The sequence below is a fragment of the Bombina bombina genome, chromosome 9, assembly GCF_027579735.1.
Source record: "Bombina bombina isolate aBomBom1 chromosome 9, aBomBom1.pri, whole genome shotgun sequence".
NCBI lineage: Eukaryota > Metazoa > Chordata > Amphibia > Anura > Bombinatoridae > Bombina > Bombina bombina.
Window position 1 is genome coordinate 9,178,022 of NC_069507.1, and position 25,070 is coordinate 9,203,091.

A 25,070-nucleotide genomic window follows, 5' to 3' on the forward strand; every position below is an offset into this window, starting at 1 on the left:
TGTAAGGGGCTCACATTAGGGGGTAGTTTAATGCAGCTGGCGGCGGTGTAAGGGGCTCACATTAGGGGGTAGTTTAATGTAGCTGGCGGCGGTGTAAGGAGCTCACATTAGGGGGTAGTTTAATGTAGCTGGCGGCGGTGTAAGGGGCTCACATTAGGGGGTAGTTTAATGCAGCTGGCGGCGGTGTAAGGGGCTCACATTAGGGGGTAGTTTAATGTAGCTGGCGGCGGTGTAAGGGGCTCACATTAGGGGGTAGTTTAATGCAGCTGGCGGCGGTGTAAGGGGCTCACATTAGGAGGTAGTTTAATGCAGCTGGCGGTGGTGTAAGGGGCTCACATTAGGGGGTAGTTTAATGTAGCTGGCGGCGGTGTAAGGAGCTCACATTAGGGGGTAGTTTAATGTAGCTGGCGGCGGTGTAAGGGGCTCACATTAGGGGGTAGTTTAATGTAGGTGGCGGCGGTGTAAGGGGCTCACATTAGGGGGTAGTTTAATGTAGCTGGCGGCGGTGTAAGGGGCTCACATTAGGGGGTAGTTTAATGTAGCTGGCGGCGGTGTAAGGAGCTCACATTAGGGGGTAGTTTAATGTAGCTGGCGGCGGTGTAAGGAGCTCACATTAGGGGGTAGTTTAATGTAGCTGGCAGCGGTGTAAGGAGCTCACATTAGGGGGTAGTTTAATGTAGCTGGCAGCGGGGTAGGAGCTCACATTAGGGGGTATGCAATGTAGCTGGCGGCGGTGTAAGGAGCTCACATTAGGGGGTATGCAATGTAGCTGGCGGCGGTGTAAGGAGCTCACATTAGGGGGTAGTTTAATGTAGCTGGCAGCGGGGTAGGAGCTCACATTAGGGGGTATGCAATGTAGCTGGCGGCGGTGTAAGGTGCTCACATTAGGGGGTAGTTTAATGTAGCTGGCGGCGGGGTAGGAGCTCACATTAGGGGGTAGTTTAATGTAGCTGGCGGCAGGGTAGGAGCTCACATTAGGGGGTAGTTTAATGTAGCTGGCGGCGGTGTAAGGAGCTCACATTAGGGGGTAGTTTAATGTAGCTGGCGGCGGTGTAAGGGGCTCACATTAGGGGGTAGTTTAATGTAGCTGGCAGCGGTGTAAGGAGCTCACATTAGGGGGTAGTTTAATGTAGCTGGCGGCGGTGTAAGGGGCTCACATTAGGGGGTAGTTTAATGCAGCTGGCGGCGGTGTAAGGGGCTCACATTAGGGGGTAGTTTAATGTAGGTGGCGGCGGTGTAAGGGGCTCACATTAGGGGGTAGTTTAATGCAGCTGGCGGCGGTGTAAGGGGCTCACATTAGGAGGTAGTTTAATGCAGCTGGCGGTGGTGTAAGGGGCTCACATTAGGGGGTAGTTTAATGTAGGTGGCGGCGGTGTAAGGGGCTCACATTAGGGGGTAGTTTAATGTAGCTGGCGGCGGTGTAAGGGGCTCACATTAGGGGGTAGTTTAATGTAGGTGGCGGCGGTGTAAGGGGCTCACATTAGGGGGTAGTTTAATGTAGCTGGCGGCGGTGTAAGGGGCTCACATTAGGGGGTAGTTTAATGTAGCTGGCGGCGGTGTAAGGAGCTCACATTAGGGGGTAGTTTAATGTAGCTGGCGGCGGTGTAAGGAGCTCACATTAGGGGGTAGTTTAATGTAGCTGGCGGCGGTGTAAGGAGCTCACATTAGGGGGTAGTTTAATGCAGCTGGCGGCGGTGTAAGGAGCTCACATTAGGGGGTAGTTTAATGCAGCTGGCGGCGGTGTAAGGAGCTCACATTAGGGGGTAGTTTAATGTAGTTGGCGGCGGTGTAAGGGGCTCACATTAGGGGGTAGTTTAATGTAGCTGGCGGCGGGGTAGGAGCTCACATTAGGGGGTAGTTTAATGTAGCTGGCGGCGGGGTAAGGGGCTCACATTAGGGGGTAGTTTAATGTAGCTGGCGGCGGTGTAAGGGGCTCACATTAGGGGGTAGTTTAATGTAGCTGGCGGCGGTGTAAGGGGCTCACATTAGGGGGTAGTTTAATGTAGGTGGCGGCGGTGTAAGGGGCTCACATTAGGGGGTAGTTTAATGCAGCTGGCGGCGGGGTAGGAGCTCAGATTTGGGGGTAGTTTAATGTAGCTGGCGGCGGTGTAAGGAGCTCACATTAGGGGGTAGTTTAATGCAGCTGGCGGCGGGGTAGGAGCTCACATTAGGGGGTAGTTTAATGTAGCTGGCGGCGGTGTAAGGAGCTTACATTAGGGGGTAGTTTAATGTAGCTGGCGGCGGTGTAAGGAGCTCACATTAGGGGGTAGTTTAATGTAGCTGGCGGCGGTGTAAGGAGCTCACATTAGGGGGTAGTTTAATGCAGCTGGCGGCGGGGTAGGAGCTCACATTAGGGGGTAGTTTAATGTAGCTGGCGGCGGTGTAAGGAGCTCACATTAGGGGGTAGTTTAATGTAGCTGGCGGCGGGGTAGGAGCTCACATTAGGGGGTAGTTTAATGTAGCTGGCGGCGGGGTAGGAGCTCACATTAGGGGGTAGTTTAATGTAGCTGGCAGCGGTGTAAGGGGCTCACATTAGGGGGTAGTTTAATGCAGCTGGCGGCGGTGTAAGGGGCTCACATTAGGGGGTAGTTTAATGTAGCTGGCAGCGGTGTAAGGAGCTCACATTAGGGGGTAGTTTAATGTAGCTGGCGGCGGTGTAAGGGGCTCACATTAGGGGGTAGTTTAATGCAGCTGGCGGCGGTGTAAGGGGCTCACATTAGGGGGTAGTTTAATGTAGGTGGCGGCGGTGTAAGGGGCTCACATTAGGGGGTAGTTTAATGCAGCTGGCGGCGGTGTAAGGGGCTCACATTAGGAGGTAGTTTAATGCAGCTGGCGGTGGTGTAAGGGGCTCACATTAGGGGGTAGTTTAATGTAGGTGGCGGCGGTGTAAGGGGCTCACATTAGGGGGTAGTTTAATGTAGCTGGCGGCGGTGTAAGGGGCTCACATTAGGGGGTAGTTTAATGTAGGTGGCGGCGGTGTAAGGGGCTCACATTAGGGGGTAGTTTAATGTAGCTGGCGGCGGTGTAAGGGGCTCACATTAGGGGGTAGTTTAATGCAGCTGGCGGTGGTGTAAGGGGCTCACATTAGGGGGTAGTTTAATGTAGGTGGCGGCGGTGTAAGGGGCTCACATTAGGGGGTAGTTTAATGTAGCTGGCGGCGGTGTAAGGGGCTCACATTAGGGGGTAGTTTAATGTAGGTGGCGGCGGTGTAAGGGGCTCACATTAGGGGGTAGTTTAATGTAGCTGGCGGCGGTGTAAGGGGCTCACATTAGGGGGTAGTTTAATGTAGCTGGCGGCGGTGTAAGGAGCTCACATTAGGGGGTAGTTTAATGTAGCTGGCGGCGGTGTAAGGAGCTCACATTAGGGGGTAGTTTAATGTAGCTGGCGGCGGTGTAAGGAGCTCACATTAGGGGGTAGTTTAATGCAGCTGGCGGCGGTGTAAGGAGCTCACATTAGGGGGTAGTTTAATGCAGCTGGCGGCGGTGTAAGGAGCTCACATTAGGGGGTAGTTTAATGTAGTTGGCGGCGGTGTAAGGGGCTCACATTAGGGGGTAGTTTAATGTAGCTGGCGGCGGGGTAGGAGCTCACATTAGGGGGTAGTTTAATGTAGCTGGCGGCGGGGTAAGGGGCTCACATTAGGGGGTAGTTTAATGTAGCTGGCGGCGGTGTAAGGGGCTCACATTAGGGGGTAGTTTAATGTAGCTGGCGGCGGTGTAAGGGGCTCACATTAGGGGGTAGTTTAATGTAGGTGGCGGCGGTGTAAGGGGCTCACATTAGGGGGTAGTTTAATGCAGCTGGCGGCGGGGTAGGAGCTCAGATTTGGGGGTAGTTTAATGTAGCTGGCGGCGGTGTAAGGAGCTCACATTAGGGGGTAGTTTAATGCAGCTGGCGGCGGGGTAGGAGCTCACATTAGGGGGTAGTTTAATGTAGCTGGCGGCGGTGTAAGGAGCTTACATTAGGGGGTAGTTTAATGTAGCTGGCGGCGGTGTAAGGAGCTCACATTAGGGGGTAGTTTAATGTAGCTGGCGGCGGTGTAAGGAGCTCACATTAGGGGGTAGTTTAATGTAGCTGGCGGCGGTGTAAGGAGCTCACATTAGGGGGTAGTTTAATGCAGCTGGCGGCGGGGTAGGAGCTCACATTAGGGGGTAGTTTAATGTAGCTGGCGGCGGTGTAAGGAGCTCACATTAGGGGGTAGTTTAATGTAGCTGGCGGCGGGGTAGGAGCTCACATTAGGGGGTAGTTTAATGTAGCTGGCGGCGGGGTAGGAGCTCACATTAGGGGGTAGTTTAATGTAGCTGGCAGCGGTGTAAGGGGCTCACATTAGGGGGTAGTTTAATGCAGCTGGCGGCGGTGTAAGGGGCTCACATTAGGGGGTAGTTTAATGTAGCTGGCGGCGGTGTAAGGAGCTCACATTAGGGGGTAGTTTAATGTAGCTGGCGGCGGTGTAAGGGGCTCACATTAGGGGGTAGTTTAATGCAGCTGGCGGCGGTGTAAGGGGCTCACATTAGGGGGTAGTTTAATGTAGGTGGCGGCGGTGTAAGGGGCTCACATTAGGGGGTAGTTTAATGCAGCTGGCGGCGGTGTAAGGGGCTCACATTAGGAGGTAGTTTAATGCAGCTGGCGGTGGTGTAAGGGGCTCACATTAGGGGGTAGTTTAATGTAGGTGGCGGCGGTGTAAGGGGCTCACATTAGGGGGTAGTTTAATGTAGCTGGCGGCGGTGTAAGGGGCTCACATTAGGGGGTAGTTTAATGTAGGTGGCGGCGGTGTAAGGGGCTCACATTAGGGGGTAGTTTAATGTAGCTGGCGGCGGTGTAAGGGGCTCACATTAGGGGGTAGTTTAATGTAGCTGGCGGCGGTGTAAGGAGCTCACATTAGGGGGTAGTTTAATGTAGCTGGCGGCGGTGTAAGGAGCTCACATTAGGGGGTAGTTTAATGTAGCTGGCAGCGGTGTAAGGAGCTCACATTAGGGGGTAGTTTAATGTAGCTGGCAGCGGGGTAGGAGCTCACATTAGGGGGTATGCAATGTAGCTGGCGGCGGTGTAAGGAGCTCACATTAGGGGGTATGCAATGTAGCTGGCGGCGGTGTAAGGAGCTCACATTAGGGGGTAGTTTAATGTAGCTGGCAGCGGGGTAGGAGCTCACATTAGGGGGTATGCAATGTAGCTGGCGGCGGTGTAAGGTGCTCACATTAGGGGGTAGTTTAATGTAGCTGGCAGCGGGGTAGGAGCTCACATTAGGGGGTAGTTTAATGTAGCTGGCGGCGGTGTAAGGAGCTCACATTAGGGGGTAGTTTAATGTAGCTGGCGGCGGTGTAAGGAGCTCACATTAGGGGGTAGTTTAATGTAGCTGGCAGCGGTGTAAGGAGCTCACATTAGGGGGTAGTTTAATGTAGCTGGCGGCGGTGTAAGGAGCTCACATTAGGGGGTAGTTTAATGTAGCTGGCGGCGGTGTAAGGAGCTCACATTAGGGGGTAGTTTAATGTAGCTGGCAGCGGGGTAGGAGCTCACATCAGGGGGTATGCAATGTAGCTGGCGGCGGTGTAAGGAGCTCACATTAGGGGGTAGTTTAATGTAGCTGGCAGCGGGGTAGGAGCTCACATTAGGGGGTATGCAATGTAGCTGTCGACGGTGTAAGGTGCTCACATTAGGGGGTAGTTTAATGTAGCTGGCAGCGGGGTAGGAGCTCACATTAGGGGGTATGTAATGTAGCTGGCGACGGTGTAGGGGGATCACATTAGGGGGTTATACTTTTAATGTAGGTGGCGGCGTGTTCCGGGAGCGGCGGTTTAGGGGTTAAATACTTTATTAAGGATTGCGGCGGGGGATCGCAGTTGACAGGTAGATAGACATTGCGCATGCGTTAGGTTTTATTTTGCAGTTCGCGGTTGACAGGTAGATAGACATTGCGCATGCGTTAGGTGTTAGGTTTTATTTTGCAGGTAGTTTAGGGAGTTACGGGGCTGCAATACACAGCGTAAGGATTACTATGGCTGCAATTTGTGGCGAGGTGAAAATGGAGTAAGATTTCTCCATTTTCGCCACGTAAGTCCTTACGCTGTATATTGGATACCAAACTGCGCGGGTTTGGTATACCTGTCTATGGCCCAAAAAACTACGGGCGAAGGCAGAAATATACGAGCGTAACTTCTAGGTTATGCCGTATATAGGATACCAAACCCGCCCAAATTTTGGCGTCGCCAGCTTCTGCAGGCGACGCTATATATCGGATCGAGGCCCATGACTTTTGCATTAGTAAGTGGCCTGGATATTGTTGGCTGTTTACGGTTGTGTTAGCATTTGGCACATTACATTGCAATCTGAATGTTTTGGTAACCATACTAATACACAGACCTCTCTGATGCTCTTGGGGTTGTAGTGATAACACTCCTACTTGTACTGTAATGTGTTTAAAATGATCTGTTTTACCTGCTGGTGTGTATTACATACAGATGTTTTACCTTAATTTTGTCATATGAAATAACTGCCACCTATACTAACACTATAAATGTGTTTGTATGCTCTATAGAAAAGCTATGTAAACATAAGAGAAATAGTAAAAATTAACCTCCCGGGGGGAGGGGGAAGATTTGGCAGCAAAGAGAGAGATGGTATTTTACCTGTTGCTTAAAAATGGACGTAGGTACTATGTGTCACAGTACTTTGCCCAGCAAACGCTGTTGATGTACATCCAACACAGAAGTGCATGAAGCTGGGGCCAGAAACCATCTGCCTTCATATGGTAAATGAGTGCTGATGGTTCTGCTTTTACCATATAAAGACAAATCGCTGACTGAGACAGTGTCACTGTCTGAATCTACTGCAGTGGTGCTGTTAGAGGGAAGGCGGGAGGTGTCCCATCACCAGAGGGGAGGGTTACCTTAACTACAGCAAGGAAATTATTAGGAGTGAAGGAAGATTGAGTCCTTATACTGTGGTGAAGGGGCTTATAAAAGGGGCGGAAGGGGGCCCTACACATAGTTGCTTGGAGGGTGAGAGGGGGTCACTACATAATTTTTTTTATTAATAAATAAAAAACAAAAATGTATGTAAATGGGTACTAGCAGAGACCATTGGGATAAGAAATCCCTACTGCAGAAATTAAAAAATAAAATAAATAAAAAAGCCCAGAAATATTATACTGACAGAAGACTGTCTGCTGGGGCAATTTTTGGGAGGGATTATGGATGTGGGAGGGTAATAACTACACTACAATAATATTATCCTTACCAGCTAACTAATTAAGCCCTTTACTGCTGGAAATTTCAGAATTTAGCAGCCTTCTAACTACCAAAAAACAATGGCAAAGACATGTATGAACAAAGGGATCACAGAGAAGCTTTAACAGCCATTGATGTTATGATTGCACAAGCACTATGTAAATAATTTCAGTGAGAAACCCAAAGTTTGTAAAAAAAAAAATTAACAATTTATTTATTGTTTAAAATGATCGCATTTGTCAGCTAAACAGTGGCATGAAATATACCTAAATGGGACTAGATCAATACATTGGGTGTTAATTTAACATAAAACAAGGCTCTATTTCTGTTTAAATGGGGTGATAGCAAAAATGCTAAACATTCTGTAGTATTATGGGTAAGTTTTTCTCTGAAATTCCTGGTAACGAAGGGGATAAATAGCTGGTTTTGTTAATCGAACATCCCCAGCCTTAAAGGGACAGTCTAGTTAAAAATAAACTTTAATGATTCAGATAGAGCATGCAATTTTAAGCAACTTTCTAATTTACTCCTATTATCAAATTTTGTAAGTTCTCTTTATTTGAATGTAAACTTTTAGACACCAATCAGAAAGTGCTACCCAGGTTCTGAACCAAAAATGGGCTGGCTCCTATGCGTACAATACTGATTTTTCAAATAAAGATACCAAGAGAACAAAGAGAAATTGATAATAGGAGTAAATTAGAAAATTGCTTAAAATTGCTGCTCTCTCTGAATCATGACTAGCCTATCCCTTTAATTAGCATTTCAATGGTATTAGACTGCGTGTACAGAATGCAATAACATGAGCAGGCCGGGTGTCTCAACTGAGACTGCGCACGCACCCATAGGGGCCCATCTGGCCTTGTAATTATTAGTGGAAATCCTGCTGCCATGTTTGTACAGGAACCTTCTGATGAGGACTAATCCTGCTGCCATGTTTGTACAGGAACCTTCTGATGAGGACTAATCCTGCTGCCATGTTTGTACAGGAACCTTCTGATGAGGACTAACCAGTGAAGGAGGTCTTGTTACTCCTATGCAGCTGCTGGCTCAGCTTCTGCTGATTATTATCCATAAAAGGGGGGGCCCAACACAGGCTTTGCCCTGGTGCCGATATATACAGTTACACCCCTGTGAGCAGGTCTGTTCTTTCTGCAGGTTCCTCCTATTTTAATGGGCGCATCCTTGATAACAATAGGTGGTGTTTTAATGAGCAATAACACATGCAAAATAAACATGAAGGAGCAGTTCCCCATGTTTTAATACTCACAAGCCCTGTAACCTGCGGCAGCGCTAACTGCAAACTGATTCAGCAGCCAGTGACACCGCATGCCCCACAAACCAGCAGAGAAAATGCCAGATGTGCTCAAGTAGATGAGTGCCTGGGTAGCCCGAGTTATTCACCCCCAGAACGTCAGGACTCTTGTTCTGTTACTGAGCATTATTATCATTTATTTGTATAGCGCTGCCCCAGTCACACGCTATCTTCTAGCTACTGATTAGTTTAGCAATAAGCCATCTCTGTCACCGATTGTTTAAAATACCTTTATACATAACATGTTGTTTCTATTTGGGAGACTTTATATAAATCCTATTTAAAATCATCACATTGTATTTTTTTTCTGGTTTCTACATCTCCAGTTTCAGGAAAGAACATGCCACAGTTATCTGAACCAGTGGTTTTCATTGTGAGGAGCAATAAAAAGACAAATTATAAAATGTTATGAAATGATCATTTTACAAACACTTCCACAGAAAAGTTATTTTTTCTTTCTTTTTCTGCTAACACAGAACTCATCTCTATAATCAGCCAATAAAATGTTTTTCACTCCATCAGATTTAGAGAAAATAAAAAAAGAAAATGCTATGTGTTTATTTGGGGAAGACGGTGACTACGTCGTATCCCTCAGGCGGTGCCATGCGTTCCCGAGCATGCTTCTCACAGTACATCCGCTCCTCCACAAAGAAGTGTCCTTTTTGTTTGAGGTTTGTACCACAGTCAGTGCACACGTAGCAGTCTGGGTGACGAGGTTTATCACGAATCTTCACAAACGCTCCCCTGTAAAAAAAAAACATTGTCAGTACCATGAAGGCATCTGAACAGTGTCATGGTCTTAAAGGCAAAGGGAAGCAAACAGAACAGTGCAATAAACAAAAAGGAGGAAACAAATTATTCTGGTTCTGCATTTTCAAAATAATCATATTTTAAGGAAAAGGGATATTTTTATGGTACAAAGGTCATAAACAGGGGTCAAGTCCTACACAATGGGGTGTGTGTGTAACAATTATAATTGTTACACACACACCCCTCTTTATGATGAGGGGAGCTAAATAACACCAGTCAAGCTACACAGAAACTTAAGCACCATGTGATACACACATTGCAGGGTGATAACACAGCAGGACCGCTGACAGGCTTGCATTTAGTGTATTGTAGGAAGTGCTAACTGCCCATTACTAGAGGATAGTATGAAGTGATTGGTCTTTATCAATGAGAGCACCTGTTTGTATACTGAAATGAGCACAGCTGCATTTTACCCTTCAGCTTATCTTGTTCATTTTCCAGCCAGGAGCTGGCAGTGTAGTCTGCAACACATATCTACCAGTCAAGGGGTTGATACTATTTAGATCATGATTAAACTGTCCCTAAACAAATGAGTAGAATTTCAAAAATGAATTCTTCATTATTGGTTTGACAAACAAAGTAATAATTGGACTTGCATTTATTTACTCTGCTTTATTATATGAAACAAAAAAATAATGTTACATGCATTTATTCATTCATTCCAGCAATGAACGAGAAGCTCTTTATTTCAGCTTTGTTCTATGCTTGTCAAACATAAAAAAATTCACAGTAAGTGCAAGCCTCTACTGAGAATCTTTATAAGAACCTCTTCAGAGAACCTCTTCAGAGAACCTCTTCATAGAACCTCTTCTGAGAACCTCTACTAAGAACCTCTAAGAAACGCTGCTGAGAACCTCTACTAAGAACCTCTGCTGAGAAAATCTACAGAGAACCTCTAATAAGAACCTCTGCTGATAATCTCTACAGAGAACCTCTAATAAGAACCTCTGCTGAGAATCTCTACATAGAACCTCTAATAATAACCTCTGCTGAGAATCTCTACAGAGAACCTCTAATAAGAACCTCTGCTGAGAACCTCTACTAAGAAACGCTGCTGAGAACCCCTACTAAGAACCTCTGCTGAGAAACTCTACAGAGAACTTCTTCAGAGAACCTATACTAAGAACCTCTGCAGAGAACCTCTACTAAGAACTTCTGCTGAGAACCTCTACTAAAAACTTCTGCTGAGAACCTCTACAGAGAACCTCTGCTGGGAACCTCTACTAAGAACCTCTAGTAAGAACTTCGGCTGAGAACCTCTACTAAGAACTTCTACTAAGAACCACTGCTGAGAATCTCTACTGAGAACCTCTACAGAGAACTTTTTCAGAGAACCTATACTAAGAACCTCTTCAAAGAACCTCTGCTGAGAACCTCTACTAAGAACTTTTGCTGAGAATCTCTACTAAGAACCTCTGCAGAGAACCTCTACTAAGAACTTCTGCTGAGAACCTTTGCAGAGAATCTCTACTAAGAACCTCTGCTGAGAACTTCTACAGAGAACCTCTACTAAGAACCTTTTCAGAGAACCTCTGCTGGGAACCTCTGCTGAGAACCTCTGCTGAGAACTTCTACAGAGAACCTATACTAAGAACCTTTACTATACTGAGAACCTCTACTAAGAACCTCTGCAGAGAACCTCTGCTGAGAACCTCTTCTAAAAACCTCTGCTGAGAATTACTACAGAGAACTTCTTCAGAGAACCTATACTAAGAACCTCTTCAGAGAACCTCTGCTGGGAACCTCTACTAAGAAAATCTGCTGAAAACCTCTATTAAGAACCTCTGCAGAGAACCTCTACTAAGAACTTCTGGTGAGAACCTCTACTAATAACTTCTGCTGAGAACCTCTACAAAGAACCTCTGCTAAAAACCACTGCTGAGAATCTCTACTGAGAACCTCTACAGAGAACTTCTTCAGAGAACCTATACTAAGAACCTCTTCAGAGAACTTCTACTAAGAACCACTGCTGAAAACCTCTGCTGAGAACCTCTACTAAGAACTTTTGCTGAGAATCTCTGCAGAGAACCTCTACTAAGAACCTCTGCTGAGAACTTCTACAGAGAACTTCTTCAGAGAACCTCTACTAAGAACCCCTTCAGAGAACCTCTGCTGGGAACCTCTACTAAGAACCTCTGCTGAGAACCTCTACTAAGAACCTCTGCTGAGAACATCTGCTGAGAACTTCTGCTGAGAACCTCTACTAAGAGCCTCTGCTGAGAACTTCTACAGAGAACTTCTTCATAGAATCTCTACTAAGAACCTCTTCAGAGAACCTCTACTAAGAACCTCTGCTGAGAACCTATACTAAGAACCTCTGCTGAGAACCTCTGCTGAAAATCTCTGCTGAAAACCTCTACTGAAAATCTCTACTGAGAACCTCTACTGAGAACATCTAGTCAGTTCAGCAAACACAGGATGCAACAACAGCTCCTTAGGGCTGTTAAACAGTAAATACACACAAGTCATAATATATATATTTAAGTCAAAGATTAACCTTACAATATTATGTAGATTTGTTTATACAATTATATCAGTTGTTTGAAGCTATACCTGTAAAAGTTTAGTTTCTATAAAGCAATGGGCACACTATGTTTGAACTAGTTTTCTATTTATCTCTATTTGTGCAAACAAAGCCGCGTGGAATCCCTTTTAGATTATCCTATGTTCCACGCAGTCCCTTTTATTCCCTGATTTATACATATAACACATTTTATATTACAGTTTCATACTGGTTAATATCCCTTTAAAATTACATTTTTTGCAACAGAAAGATGTGTAGTCTCACAAGTCTACTTAAGCAGACAGCAGTCACAGGCGTAGAGAGCTCAGTTATGATGGAAACGTTATTACTCAATAAATCATGGAATTAACTTCAGAAGAACAGAGTCCTGTCATGATCTTTAGAGTGGTTGATTCAGAAATGCCTCTATTAGGCCTTGTACCTACATCACACTGTAAGGACATCCAGGTTATATTGTCAACCTACTAGAGCACATTGGTGTGTCAGTGACATGCTGTACTTACACAATGCCAGATCCACAGTGGTCACAGATCGGCAGCTTCTGCCCACTGCCCACTGATGCTGCCACTTTGCTTGTGGGAGGCCGGACACTCCTGAACCCAGAGGGCTTCTCTCCTGGAAGATATAAAGATACATCAGCAAACGGTCCCTAGATGTCTAGCAGGGGCACAAATGACAGTACCCTGTGCTCATCGTTACGTGCAGTTTTGGTGTATGCCAAAGAAAACTCTACCCATGAAATATCCTATTGGGATGATTTGTTTTAGCAGGAGTTGCTGATGGCTGTAAGTCACTGATTGCTAAATAAAGGGACATAAATGCATTTGGGTATAGAATAATACTGTGCAAGGTGTAGATATGGCTTCAGCAATGACTAGTCACTGACAGTTACATGCTGCCTCTTGCTGTGTGAGCAGCCAGTGTTTGAATGAGGGTGCACGTGGTATATGTAGATATGCTGTGAACCTATAGAAGCTCTCTGACAATCTGTTATGAGAAGCACATTGCTAATACTGCAAAAAGATTACATTTCCATGTTGAGTTTTCTGTCTTTTAATAAGTTGTAAATGTCATTGAATAAGAGCAGGTAAATCAGTGAGATGCACAGTGGTACTTAGGGGCTCTACGTATCGGGGGCTGCTGCCATTAACTGCTGTCTCACAATCTGACAACAAGAAGAACATTGTTATAGATGACTGGGGGTCCTTCATTTACTGGGAATTGTGAAAACAATATGAGCTTGATACAGAAATATTTCTGTATGTTACTGTATATTACTATATATTGCTGTATGTTACTGTATATTACTGTATGTTACTATATATTGCTGTATGTTACTGTATATTACTGTATGTTACTATATATTGCTGTATGTTACTGTATGTTACTGTATATTACTATATATTGCTGTATGTTACTTTATATTACTGTATGTTACTATATATTGCTGTATGCTACTGTATGTTACTATATATTACTGTATGTTACTATATATTGCTGTATGTTACTGTATATTACTATATTATGCTGCATGTTACTGTATATTGCTGTATGTTAATGTATATAACTATATTATGCTGTATGTTACTGTATATAACTATATATTACTGTATGTTACTGTATATTACTATATTATGCTGTATGTTACTGTATATAACTATATATTACAGTATGTTACTGTATATTACTATATTATTCTGTATGTTACTGTATATAACTATATATTACTGTATGTTACTGTATATTACTATATTATACTGTATGTTACTATATATTACTGTATGCTACTGTATATAACTATATATTACTGTATGTTACTGTATATTACTATATTATGCTGTATGTTACTGTATATAACTATATATTACTGTATGTTACTGTATATTACTATATTATGCTGTATGTTACTGTATATAACTATATATTACTGTATGTTACTGTATATTACTATATTATGCTGTATGTTACTGTATATTACTATATATTGCTGTATGTTACTGTATATAACTATATATTACTGTATGTTACTGTATATTACTATATTATGCTGTATGTTACTGTATATAACTATATATTACAGTATGTTACTGTATATTACTATATTATTCTGTATGTTACTGTATATAACTATATATTACTGTATGTTACTGTATATTACTATATTATGCTGTATGTTACTGTATGTTACTATATATTACTGTATGCTACTGTATATAACTATATATTACTGTATGTTACTGTATGTTACTATATTATGCTGTATGTTACTGTATATAACTATATATTACTGTATGTTACTGTATATTACTATATTATGCTGTATGTTACTGTATATTACTATATATTGCTGTATGTTACTATATATTACTGTATGTTGCTGTATGTTACTATATATTGCTGTATGTTACTATATATTACTGTATATTACTGTATGTTACTGTAGAGACTGACTGAGAGCAGAGACAGACTGAGGGCAGAGACTGACTGGGGGCAGAGACTGACTGAGGGCAGAGACTGACTGAGGGCAGAGACAGACTGAGAGCAGAGACAGACAGACAGACAGTGACAGACTGAGAGCATTGACAGACTGAGAGCAGAGACAGACTGAGGGCAGAGACAGACTGAGGGCAGAGACAGACTGAGGGCAGAGACAGACTGAGGGCAGAGACAGACTGAGGGCAGAGACAGACTGAGAGCAGAGACAGACTGAGAGCAGAGACAGACTGAGAGCAGAGACAGACTGAGAGTAGAGACAGACTGAGGGCAGAGACAGACTGACTGAGAGCAGAGACAGACTGACTGAGAGCATTGACAGACTGAGAGCAGGAAAATACTGAGCATTGACAGACAGACAGAGCAGAGACAGACTGAGAGCAGAGACAGACTGAGAGCAGAGACAGAATGAGGGCAGAGACAGAATGAGGGCAGAGACAGAATGAGGGCAGAGACTGACTGAGAGCAGAGACAGACTGAGGGCAGAGACTGACTGAGAGCAGAGACAGACTGAGGGCAGAGACAGACTGAGGGCAGAGACAGACTGAGGGCAGAGACAGACTGAGAGCAGAGACAGACTGAGAGCAGAGACAGATTGAGAGCAGAGACAGATTGAGAGCAGAGACAGACTGAGAGCATTGACAGACTGAGAGCAGTGACAGAATGAGGACAGAGACAGACTGAGGGCAGAGACTGACTGAGGGCAGTAACAGACTGAGAGCAGACAGACAGACTGAGAGCAGACAGACAGACTGAGGGCAGAGACAGACTGAGGGCAGAGACAGACTGAGAGCAGAGACAGACTGAGGGCAGAGACAGACTGACTGAGAGCAGAGACAGACAGACAGAGCAGTGACAGACTGAGAGCAGAGACAGACTGAGAGCAGAGACAGACTGAGAGCAGAGACAGACTGAGAGCAGAGACAGACTGAGGGCAGAGACAGACTGAGGGCAGAGACTGAGTGAGGACAGAGACAGACAGACTGAGGGCAGAGACAGAATGAGTGCAGAGACTGTCTGAGAGCAGAGACAGACTGAGGGCAGTAACAGACTGAGAGCAGAGACAGACTGAGAGCAGCGACAAACTGAGAGCAGAGACAAACTGAGAGCAGTGACAGACTGAGAGCAGTGACAGACTGAGAGCAGAGACAGACTGAGAGCAGAGACAGACTGAGGAAGAGACAGACTGACTGAGAGCAGAGACAGACAGACTGAGAGCAGAGACAGACAGACTGAGAGCATTGACAGACTGAGGGCAGTGACAGACTGAGAGCAGAGACAGACTGAGAGCAGAGACAGACTAAGAGCAGAGACAGACTGAGAGCATTGACAGACTGAGAGCAGTGACAGACTGAGAGCAGAGACAGACTGACTGAGAGCAGAGACAGACTGAGAGCAGTGACAGACTGAGAGCAGAGACAGACTGAGAGCAGAGACAGACTGAGAGCAGAGACAGACTGAGAGCAGAGACAGACTGAGGGCAGAGACAGACTGAGGGCAGAGACCGACTGAGAGCAGAGACTGACTGAGGGCAGAGACAGACTGAGGGCAGAGACAGACTGAGGGCAGAGACAGACTGAGGGCAGAGACTGACTGAGGGCAGAGACTGACTGAGAGCAGAGACAGACTGAGGGCAGAGACTGACTGAGGGCAGAGACTGACTGAGGGCAGAGACAGACTGACTGAGAGCAGAGACTGACTGAGAGCAGAGACAGACAGACTGAGAGCAGAGACAGACAGACTGAGGGCAGAGACAGACTGAGGGCAGAGACAGACGGAGGGCAGAGACAGACGGAGGGCAGAGACAGACTGAGAGCAGAGACAGACTGAGGGCAGTAACAGACTGAAGCAGAGACAGACAGACTGAGAGCAGAGACAGACTGAGAGCAGAGACAGACAGACTGAGAGCAAAGACAGACAGACTGAGGGCAGAGACAGACTGAGAGCAGAGACAGACAGACTGAGGGCAGAGACAGACTGAGGGCAGAGACAGACTGAGGGCAGAGACAGACAGAGCAGACAGACTGAGAGCTGTATGTTACTGTATATGACTGAGGGCAGAGACTGACTGAGGGCAGAGACTGACTGAGGGCAGAGACAGACTGAGGGCAGAGACAGACTGAGGGCAGAGACAGACTGAGAGCAGAGACAGACTGAGAGCAGAGACAGACTGACAGAGCAGAGACAGACTAAGAACAGAGACAGACTAAGAACAGAGACAGACTGAGAGCAGAGAAAGACAGAGCAGTGACAGACTGAGAGCAGAGACAGACTGAGAGCAGAGACAGACTGAGAAGCAGAGACAGACTGAAGCAGAGACAGACTGAAGCAGAGACAGACTGACTGAGAGCAGAGACTGACTGAGAGCAGAGACAGACTGAGAGCAGAGACAGACTGAGAGCAGAGACAGACTTAGAGCAGAGACAGACTTAGAGCAGAGACAGACTGAGAGCAGAGACAGACTGAGAGCAGAGACAGACTGAGAGCAGAGACAGACTGAGAGCAGAGACAGACTGAGAGCAGAGACAGACTGAGAGCAGAGACAGACTTAGAGCAGAGACAGACTTAGAGCAGAGACAGACTGAGAAGCAGAGACAGACTGAAGCAGAGACAGACTGACTGAGAGCAGAGACTGACTGAGAGCAGAGACAGACTGAGAGCAGAGACAGACTGAGAGCAGTGACAGACTGAGAGCAGAGACAGACTGAGAGCAGAGACAGACTTAGAGCAGAGACAGACTGAGAGCAGAGACAGACTGAGAGCAGAGACAGACTGAGAGCAGAGACAGACTGAGAGCAGAGACAGACTGACTGAGAGCAGAGACAGACTGACTGAGAGCAGAGTTAGACTGACAGAGCAAAGACAGACTAAGAACAGAGACAGACTGAGAGCACAGACAGACTGAGAAGCAGAGACAGACTGAAGCAGAGACAGACTGAGAGCAGAGACAGACTGAAGCAGAGACAGACTGAAGCAGAGACAGACTGAGCAGAGACAGACTAAGAGCAGAGACAGACTGAGAGCAGAGATAGACTGAGAGCAGAGATAGACTGAGAGCAGAGATAGACTGAGAGCAGAGACAGACTGAGAGCAGAGACTGACTGAGAGCAGAGACAGACTGACTGAGAGCAGAGACAGACTGACTGAGAGCAGAGACAGACTGACTGAGAGCAGAGTTAGAATGACAGAGCAGAGACAGACTAAGAACAGAGACAGACTGAGAGCAGAGAAAGACAGAGCAGTGACAGACTGAGAGCAGAGACAGACTTAGAGCAGAGACAGACTGAGAGCAGAGACAGACTGAGAGCAGAGACAGACTGACTGAGAGCAGAGACAGACTGACTGAGAGCAGAGACAGACTGACTGAGAGCAGAGACAGACTGACTGAGAGCAGAGACAGACTGACTGAGAGCAGAGTTAGACTGACAGAGCAGAGACAGACTAAGAACAGAGACAGACTGAGAGCAGAGAAAGACAGAGCAGTGACAGACTGAGAAGCAGAGACAGACTGAAGCAGAGACAGACTGAAGCAGAGACAGACAGACTGAGAGCAGAGACAGACTGAGAGCAGAGACAGACTGAGAGCAGAGACAGACTGAGAGCAGAGACAGACTGAGAGCAGAGACAGACTGAGAGCAGAGACAGACTGAGAGCAGAGACAGACTGAGAGCAGAGACAGACTGAGAGCAGAGACAGACTGAGAGCAGAGACAGACTGAGAGCAGAGACAGACTGAGAGCAGAGACAGACTGAGAGCAGAGACAGACTGAGAGCAGAGACAGACTGAGAGCAGAGACAGACTGAGAGCAGTGACAGACTGAGAGCAGTGACAGACTGAGAGCAGAGACAGACAGAGCACAGACAGACTGAGAGCAGAGACAGACAGAGCACAGACAGACTGAGAGCACAGACAGACTGAGAGCAGAGACTGACTGAGAGCAGAGACTGACTGAGAGCAGAGACTGACTGAGAGCAGAGACTGACTGAGAGCAGAGACTGACTGAGAGCAGAGACTGACTGAGAGCAGAGACTGACTGAGAGCAGAGACAGACAGAGCACAGACAGACTGAGAGCAGAGACTGACTGAGAGCAGAGACTGACTGAGAGCAGAGACTGACTGAGAGCAGAGACTGACTGAGAGCAGAGACTGACTGAGAGCAGCGACTGACTGAGAGCAGAGACTGACTGACTGAGAGCAGAGACAGACTGACTGAGAGCAGAGACAGACTGACTGAGAGCAGAGACAGACTGAGAGCAGAGACAGACTGAGGGCAGAGACAGACTGAGGGCAGAGACAGACTGAGAGCAGTGACTGACTGAGAGCAGAGACAGACTGAGAGCAGAGACAGACTGAGAGCAGTGACAGACTGAGAGCAGTGACAGACTGAGAGCAGTGACAGACTGAGAGCAGAGACAGACTGAGAGCAGAGACAGACTGAGAGCAGAGACAGACTGAGAGCAGAGACAGACAGACTGACAGCAGTGACAGACTGAGAGCAGAGACAGACTGACTGAGAGCAGTGACAGACTGAGAGCAGAGACAGACTGAGAGCAGAGACAGACTGAGAGCAGAGACAGACTGAGAGCAGAGACTGACTGTGAGCAGAGACAGACTGACTGAGAGTAGTGACAGACTGAGAGCACAGACAGACAGAGCAGAGACAGACAGAGCAGAGACAGACTGAGAGCAGTGACAGACTGAGAGCAGTGACAGACTGAGAGCAGTGACAGACTGAGAGCAGTGACAGACTGAGAGCAGTGACAGACTGAGAGCAGTGACAGACTGAGAGCAGTGACAGACTGAGAGCAGTGACAGACTGAGAGCAGTGACAGACTGAGAGCAGTGACAGACTGAGAGCAGAGACAGACTGAGAGCAGAGACAGACTGAGAGCAGAGACAGACTGAGAGCAGAGACAGACTGAGAGCAGAGACAGACTGAGAGCACAGACAGACTGAGAGCACAGACAGACTGAGAGCACAGACAGACTGAGAGCACAGACAGACTGAGAGCACAGACAGACTGAGAGCACAGACAGACTGAGAGCACAGACAGACTGAGAGCACAGACAGACTGAGAGCACAGACAGACTGAGAGCACAGACAGACTGAGAGCACAGACAGACTGAGAGCACAGACAGACTGAGAGCACAGACAGACAGACTGAGAGCAGAGACAGACTGAGAGCAGAGACAGACTGAGAGCAGTGACAGACTGAGAGCAGTGACAGACTGAGAGCAGTGACAGACAGAGCAGAGACAGACTGAGAGCAGAGACAGACTGAGAGCACAGACAGACTGAGAGCAGTGACAGACTGAGAGCAGAGACAGACTGAGAGCAGAGACAGACTGAGAGCAGAGACAGACTGAGAGCAGAGACAGACTGAGAGCAGAGACAGACTGAGAGCAGAGACAGACTGAGAGCACAGACAGACTGAGGGCAGAGACAGACTGACAGCAGTGACAGACTGAGAGCAGTGACTGACTGAGAGCAGAGACAGACTGAGGGCAGAGACAGACTGAGAGCAGTGACAGACTGAGAGCAGTGACAGACTGAGAGCAGAGACAGACTGAGAGCAGAGACAGACAGAGCACAGACAGACTGAGAGCAGAGACAGACTGAGAGCACAGACAGACTGAGAGCAGAGACAGACTGAGAGCAGAGACAGACTGAGAGCACAGACAGATTGAGAGCACAGACAGACTGAGAGCACAGACAGACTGAGGGCAGAGACAGACTGACAGCAGTGACAGACTGAGAGCAGAGACAGACTGAGAGCAGAGACAGACTGAGAGCACAGACAGACTGAGAGCAGTGACAGACTGAGAGCACAGACAGATTGAGAGCACAGACAGACTGAGGGCAGAGACAGACTGAGAGCAGAGACAGACTGAGAGCACAGACAGACTGAGAGCAGTGACAGACTGAGAGCACAGACAGATTGAGAGCAGAGACAGACTGAGAGCAGAGACAGACTGAGAGCACAGACAGACTGAGAGCAGTGACAGACTGAGAGCACAGACAGATTGAGAGCACAGACAGACTGAGGGCAGAGACAGACAGACTGAGAGCACAGACAGACTGAGAGCACAGACAGACTGAGAGCAGTGACAGACAGAGCAGAGACAGACTGACTGAGAGCAGTGACAGACTGAGAGCACAGACAGACTGAGAGCAGAGACAGACTGAGAGCAGTGACAGACTGAGAGCACAGACAGACTGAGAGCAGAGACAGACTGAGAGCAGAGACAGACTGAGAGCACAGACAGACTGAGAGCACAGACAGACTGAGAGCACAGACAGACTGAGAGCACAGACAGACTGAGAGCACAGACAGACTGAGAGCACAGACAGACTGAGAGCACAGACAGACTGAGAGCACAGACAGACTGAGAGCAGAGACAGACTGAGAGCACAGACAGACTGAGAGCACAGACAGACTGAGAGCACAGACTGACTGACTGAGAGCAGAGACAGACTGAGAGCAGAGACAGACTGACAGCAGAGACAGACAGACTGAGAGCAGTGACAGACTGAGAGCAGAGACAGACAGAGAGCAGTGACAGACTGAGAGCAGTGACAGACAGACTGAGAGCAGAGACAGACTGAGAGCAGAGACAGACTGAGAGCACAGACAGACTGAGAGCACAGACTGACTGAGAGCACAGACAGACTGAGAGCAGAGACAGACTGAGAGCAGAGACAGACTGAGAGCAGAGACAGACTGAGAGCAGTGACAGACTGAGAGCAGTGACAGACTGAGAGCAGTGACAGACTGAGAGCAGAGACAGACTGAGAGCAGAGACAGACTGAGAGCACAGACAGACTGACTGAGAGCAGAGACAGACTGACTGAGAGCAGAGACTGACTGAGAGCAGAGACAGACTGAGAGCAGAGACAGACTAACTGAGAGCAGAGACAGACTGACTGAGAGCAGAGTTAGACTGACAGAGCAGAGACAGACTAAGAACAGAGACAGACTGAGAGCAGAGACAGACTGAAGTAGAGACAGACTGAGAAGCAGAGACAGACTGAGAAGCAGAGACAGACTGAGAAGCAGAGACTGACTGAGAGCAGAGACTGACTGAGAGCAGTGACAGACTGAGAGCACAGACAGACTGAGATCAGTGACAGACTGAGAGCACAGACAGACTGAGAGCAGTGACAGACTGAGAGCACAGACAGACTGAGAGCACAGACAGACTGAGAGCAGTGACAGACTGAGAGCACAGACAGACTGAGAGCAGTGACAAACTGAGAGCAGTGACAGACTGAGAGCAGAGACAGACTGAGAGCAGAGACAGACTGAGAGCAGAGACAGACTGAGAGCAGAGACAGACTGAGAGCAGAGACAGACTGAGAGCAGTGACAGACTGAGAGCAGTGACAGACTGAGAGCAGTGACAGACTGAGAGCAGTGACAGACTGAGAGCAGTGACAGACAGAGCACAGACAGACTGAGAGCACAGACAGACTGAGAGCAGTGACAGACTGAGAGCACAGACAGACTGAGAGCACAGACAGACAGAGCAGTGACAGACTGAGAGCACAGACAGACTGAGAGCACAGACAGACTGAGAGCACAGACAGACTGAGAGCACAGACAGACTGAGAGCACAGACAGACTGAGAGCACAGACAGACTGAGAGCACAGACAGACTGAGATCAGTGACAGACTGAGAGCACAGACAGACTGAGAGCACAGACTGACTGAGAGCAGAGACAGACTGAGAGCAGAGACAGACTGAGAGCAGAGACAGACTGAGAGCAGTGACAGACTGAGAGCAGTGACAGACTGAGAGCAGTGACAGACTGAGAGCAGAGACAGACAGAGCACAGACAGACTGAGAGCACAGACAGACTGACTGAGAGCAGAGACTGACTGAGAGCAGAGACTGACTGAGAGCACAGACAGACTGAGAGCACAGACAGACTGAGAGCACAGACAGACTGACTGAGAGCAGAGACTGACTGAGAGCAGAGACAGACTGAGAGCAGAGACAGACTGACAGCAGAGACAGACAGACTGAGAGCAGTGACAGACTGACTGAGAGCAGAGACTGACTGAGAGCAGAGACTGACTGAGAGCAGAGACAGACTGAGAGCAGGGACAGACTGTGAGCAGTGACAGACAGAGCACAGACAGACTGAGAGCAGAGACAGATTGAGAGCACAGACAGACTGAGAGCACAGACAGACTGAGAGCACAGACAGACTGAGAGCACAGACAGACTGAGAGCACAGACAGACTGAGAGCACAGACAGACTGAGAGCACAGACAGACTGAGAGCACAGACAGACTGAGAGCACAGACAGACTGAGAGCACAGACAGACTGAGAGCAGTGACAGACTGAGAGCACAGACAGACTGAGAGCAGTGACAAACTGAGAGCAGTGACAGACTGAGAGCAGAGACAGACTGAGAGCAGAGACAGACTGAGAGCAGAGACAGACTGAGAGCAGTGACAGACTGAGAGCAGTGACAGACTGAGAGCAGTGACAGACTGAGAGCAGTGACAGACTGAGAGCAGTGACAGACTGAGAGCAGTGACAGACAGAGCAGAGACAGACTGAGAGCAGAGACAGACTGAGAGCAGAGACAGACTGACTGAGAGCAGAGACAGACTGACTGAGAGCAGAGTTAGACTGACAGAGCAGAGACAGACTAAGAACAGAGACAGACTGAGAGCAGAGACAGACTGAAGTAGAGACAGACTGAGAAGCAGAGACAGACTGAGAAGCAGAGACAGACTGAGAAGCAGAGACAGACTGAGAGCAGAGACTGACTGAGAGCAGAGACTGACTGAGAGCAGTGACAGACTGAGAGCACAGACAGACTGAGAGCAGTGACAGACTGAGAGCACAGACAGACTGAGAGCACAGACAGACTGAGAGCACAGACAGACTGAGAGCACAGACAGACTGAGAGCACAGACAGACTGAGAGCACAGACAGACTGAGAGCAGTGACAGACTGAGAGCAGTGACAGACTGAGAGCAGAGACAGACTGAGAGCACAGACAGACTGAGGGCAGAGACAGACTGACAGCAGAGACAGACTGAGAGCAGTGACAGACTGAGAGCAGAGACAGACTGAGAGCAGAGACAGACTGAGAGCAGAGACAGACTGAGAGCAGAGACAGACTGAGAGCAGAGACAGACTGAGAGCAGTGACAGACTGAGAGCAGTGACAGACTGAGAGCAGTGACAGACTGAGAGCAGTGACAGACTGAGAGCAGTGACAGACTGAGAGCACAGACAGACTGAGAGCACAGACAGACTGAGAGCAGTGACAGACTGAGAGCACAGACAGACTGAGAGCACAGACAGACTGAGAGCAGTGACAGACTGAGAGCACAGACAGACTGAGAGCAGTGACAGACTGAGAGCAGAGACAGACTGAGAGCAGAGACAGACTGAGAGCAGAGACAGACTGAGAGCAGTGACAGACTGAGAGCAGTGACAGACTGAGAGCAGTGACAGACTGAGAGCACAGACTGACTGAGAGCACAGACAGACAGACTGAGAGCAGTGACAGACTGAGAGCAGTGACAGACTGAGAGCAGTGACAGACTGAGAGCAGTGACAGACTGAGAGCAGTGACAGACTGAGAGCAGTGACAGACTGAGAGCAGTGACAGACTGAGAGCAGAGACAGACTGAGAGCAGAGACAGACTGAGAGCAGAGACAGACTGAGAGCAGAGACAGACTGAGAGCACAGACAGACTGAGAGCAGAGACAGACTGAGAGCAGAGACAGACTGAGAGCAGTGACAGACTGAGAGCAGTGACAGACTGAGAGCAGTGACAGACTGAGAGCAGTGACAGACTGAGAGCAGTGACAGACTGAGAGCAGAGACAGACTGAGAGCAGAGACAGACTGAGAGCACAGACAGACTGAGAGCACAGACAGACTGAGAGCACAGACAGACTGACTGAGAGCAGAGACTGACTGAGAGCAGAGACAGACTGAGAGCAGAGACAGACTGACAGCAGAGACAGACAGACTGAGAGCAGTGACAGACTGACTGAGAGCAGAGACTGACTGAGAGCAGAGACAGACTGAGAGCAGTGACAGACTGAGAGCAGTGACAGACAGACTGAGAGCAGAGACAGACTGAGAGCAGAGACAGACTGAGAGCAGAGACAGACTGACTGAGAGCAGAGACAGACTGACTGAGAGCAGAGACAGACTGACTGAGAGCAGAGACAGACTGACTGAGAGCAGAGACAGACTGACTGAGAGCAGAATTAGACTGACAGAGCAGAAACAGACTAAGAACAGAGACAGACTGAGAGCAGAGACAGACTGAAGCAGAGACAGACTGAGAAGCAGAGACAGACTGAGAAGCAGAGACAGACTGAGAAGCAGAGACAGACTGAGAGCAGAGACTGACTGAGAGCAGTGACAGACTGAGAGCAGTGACAGACTGAGAGCACAGACAGACTGAGAGCAGTGACAGACTGAGAGCACAGACAGACTGAGATCAGTGACAGACTGAGAGCACAGACAGACTGAGAGCACAGACAGACTGAGAGCACAGACAGACTGAGAGCACAGACAGACTGAGAGCAGTGACAGACTGAGAGCAGAGACAGACTGAGAGCAGAGACAGACTGACAGCAGAGACAGACAGACTGAGAGCAGTGACAGACTGACTGAGAGCAGAGACTGACTGAGAGCAGAGACAGACTGAGAGCAGTGACAGACAGACTG

At 47.8% G+C, this 25,070-nt stretch overlaps 1 protein-coding gene across 1 annotated transcript in view; it reads right to left on the minus strand.

The window, feature by feature from the left end:
- Positions 1-7,403: 7,403 nt before the first annotated feature.
- PDLIM1 (PDZ and LIM domain 1) overlaps positions 7,404-25,070 on the minus strand; it is a gene marked incomplete at its 5' end in the record, with an annotated part of 192,574 nt that continues 174,907 nt past the window's right edge. Inside the window, 2 exon segments of the mRNA XM_053691868.1 lie at positions 7,404-9,276; positions 12,370-12,481. Coding sequence (XP_053547843.1) covers positions 9,090-9,276; positions 12,370-12,481 — 299 coding nt within the window.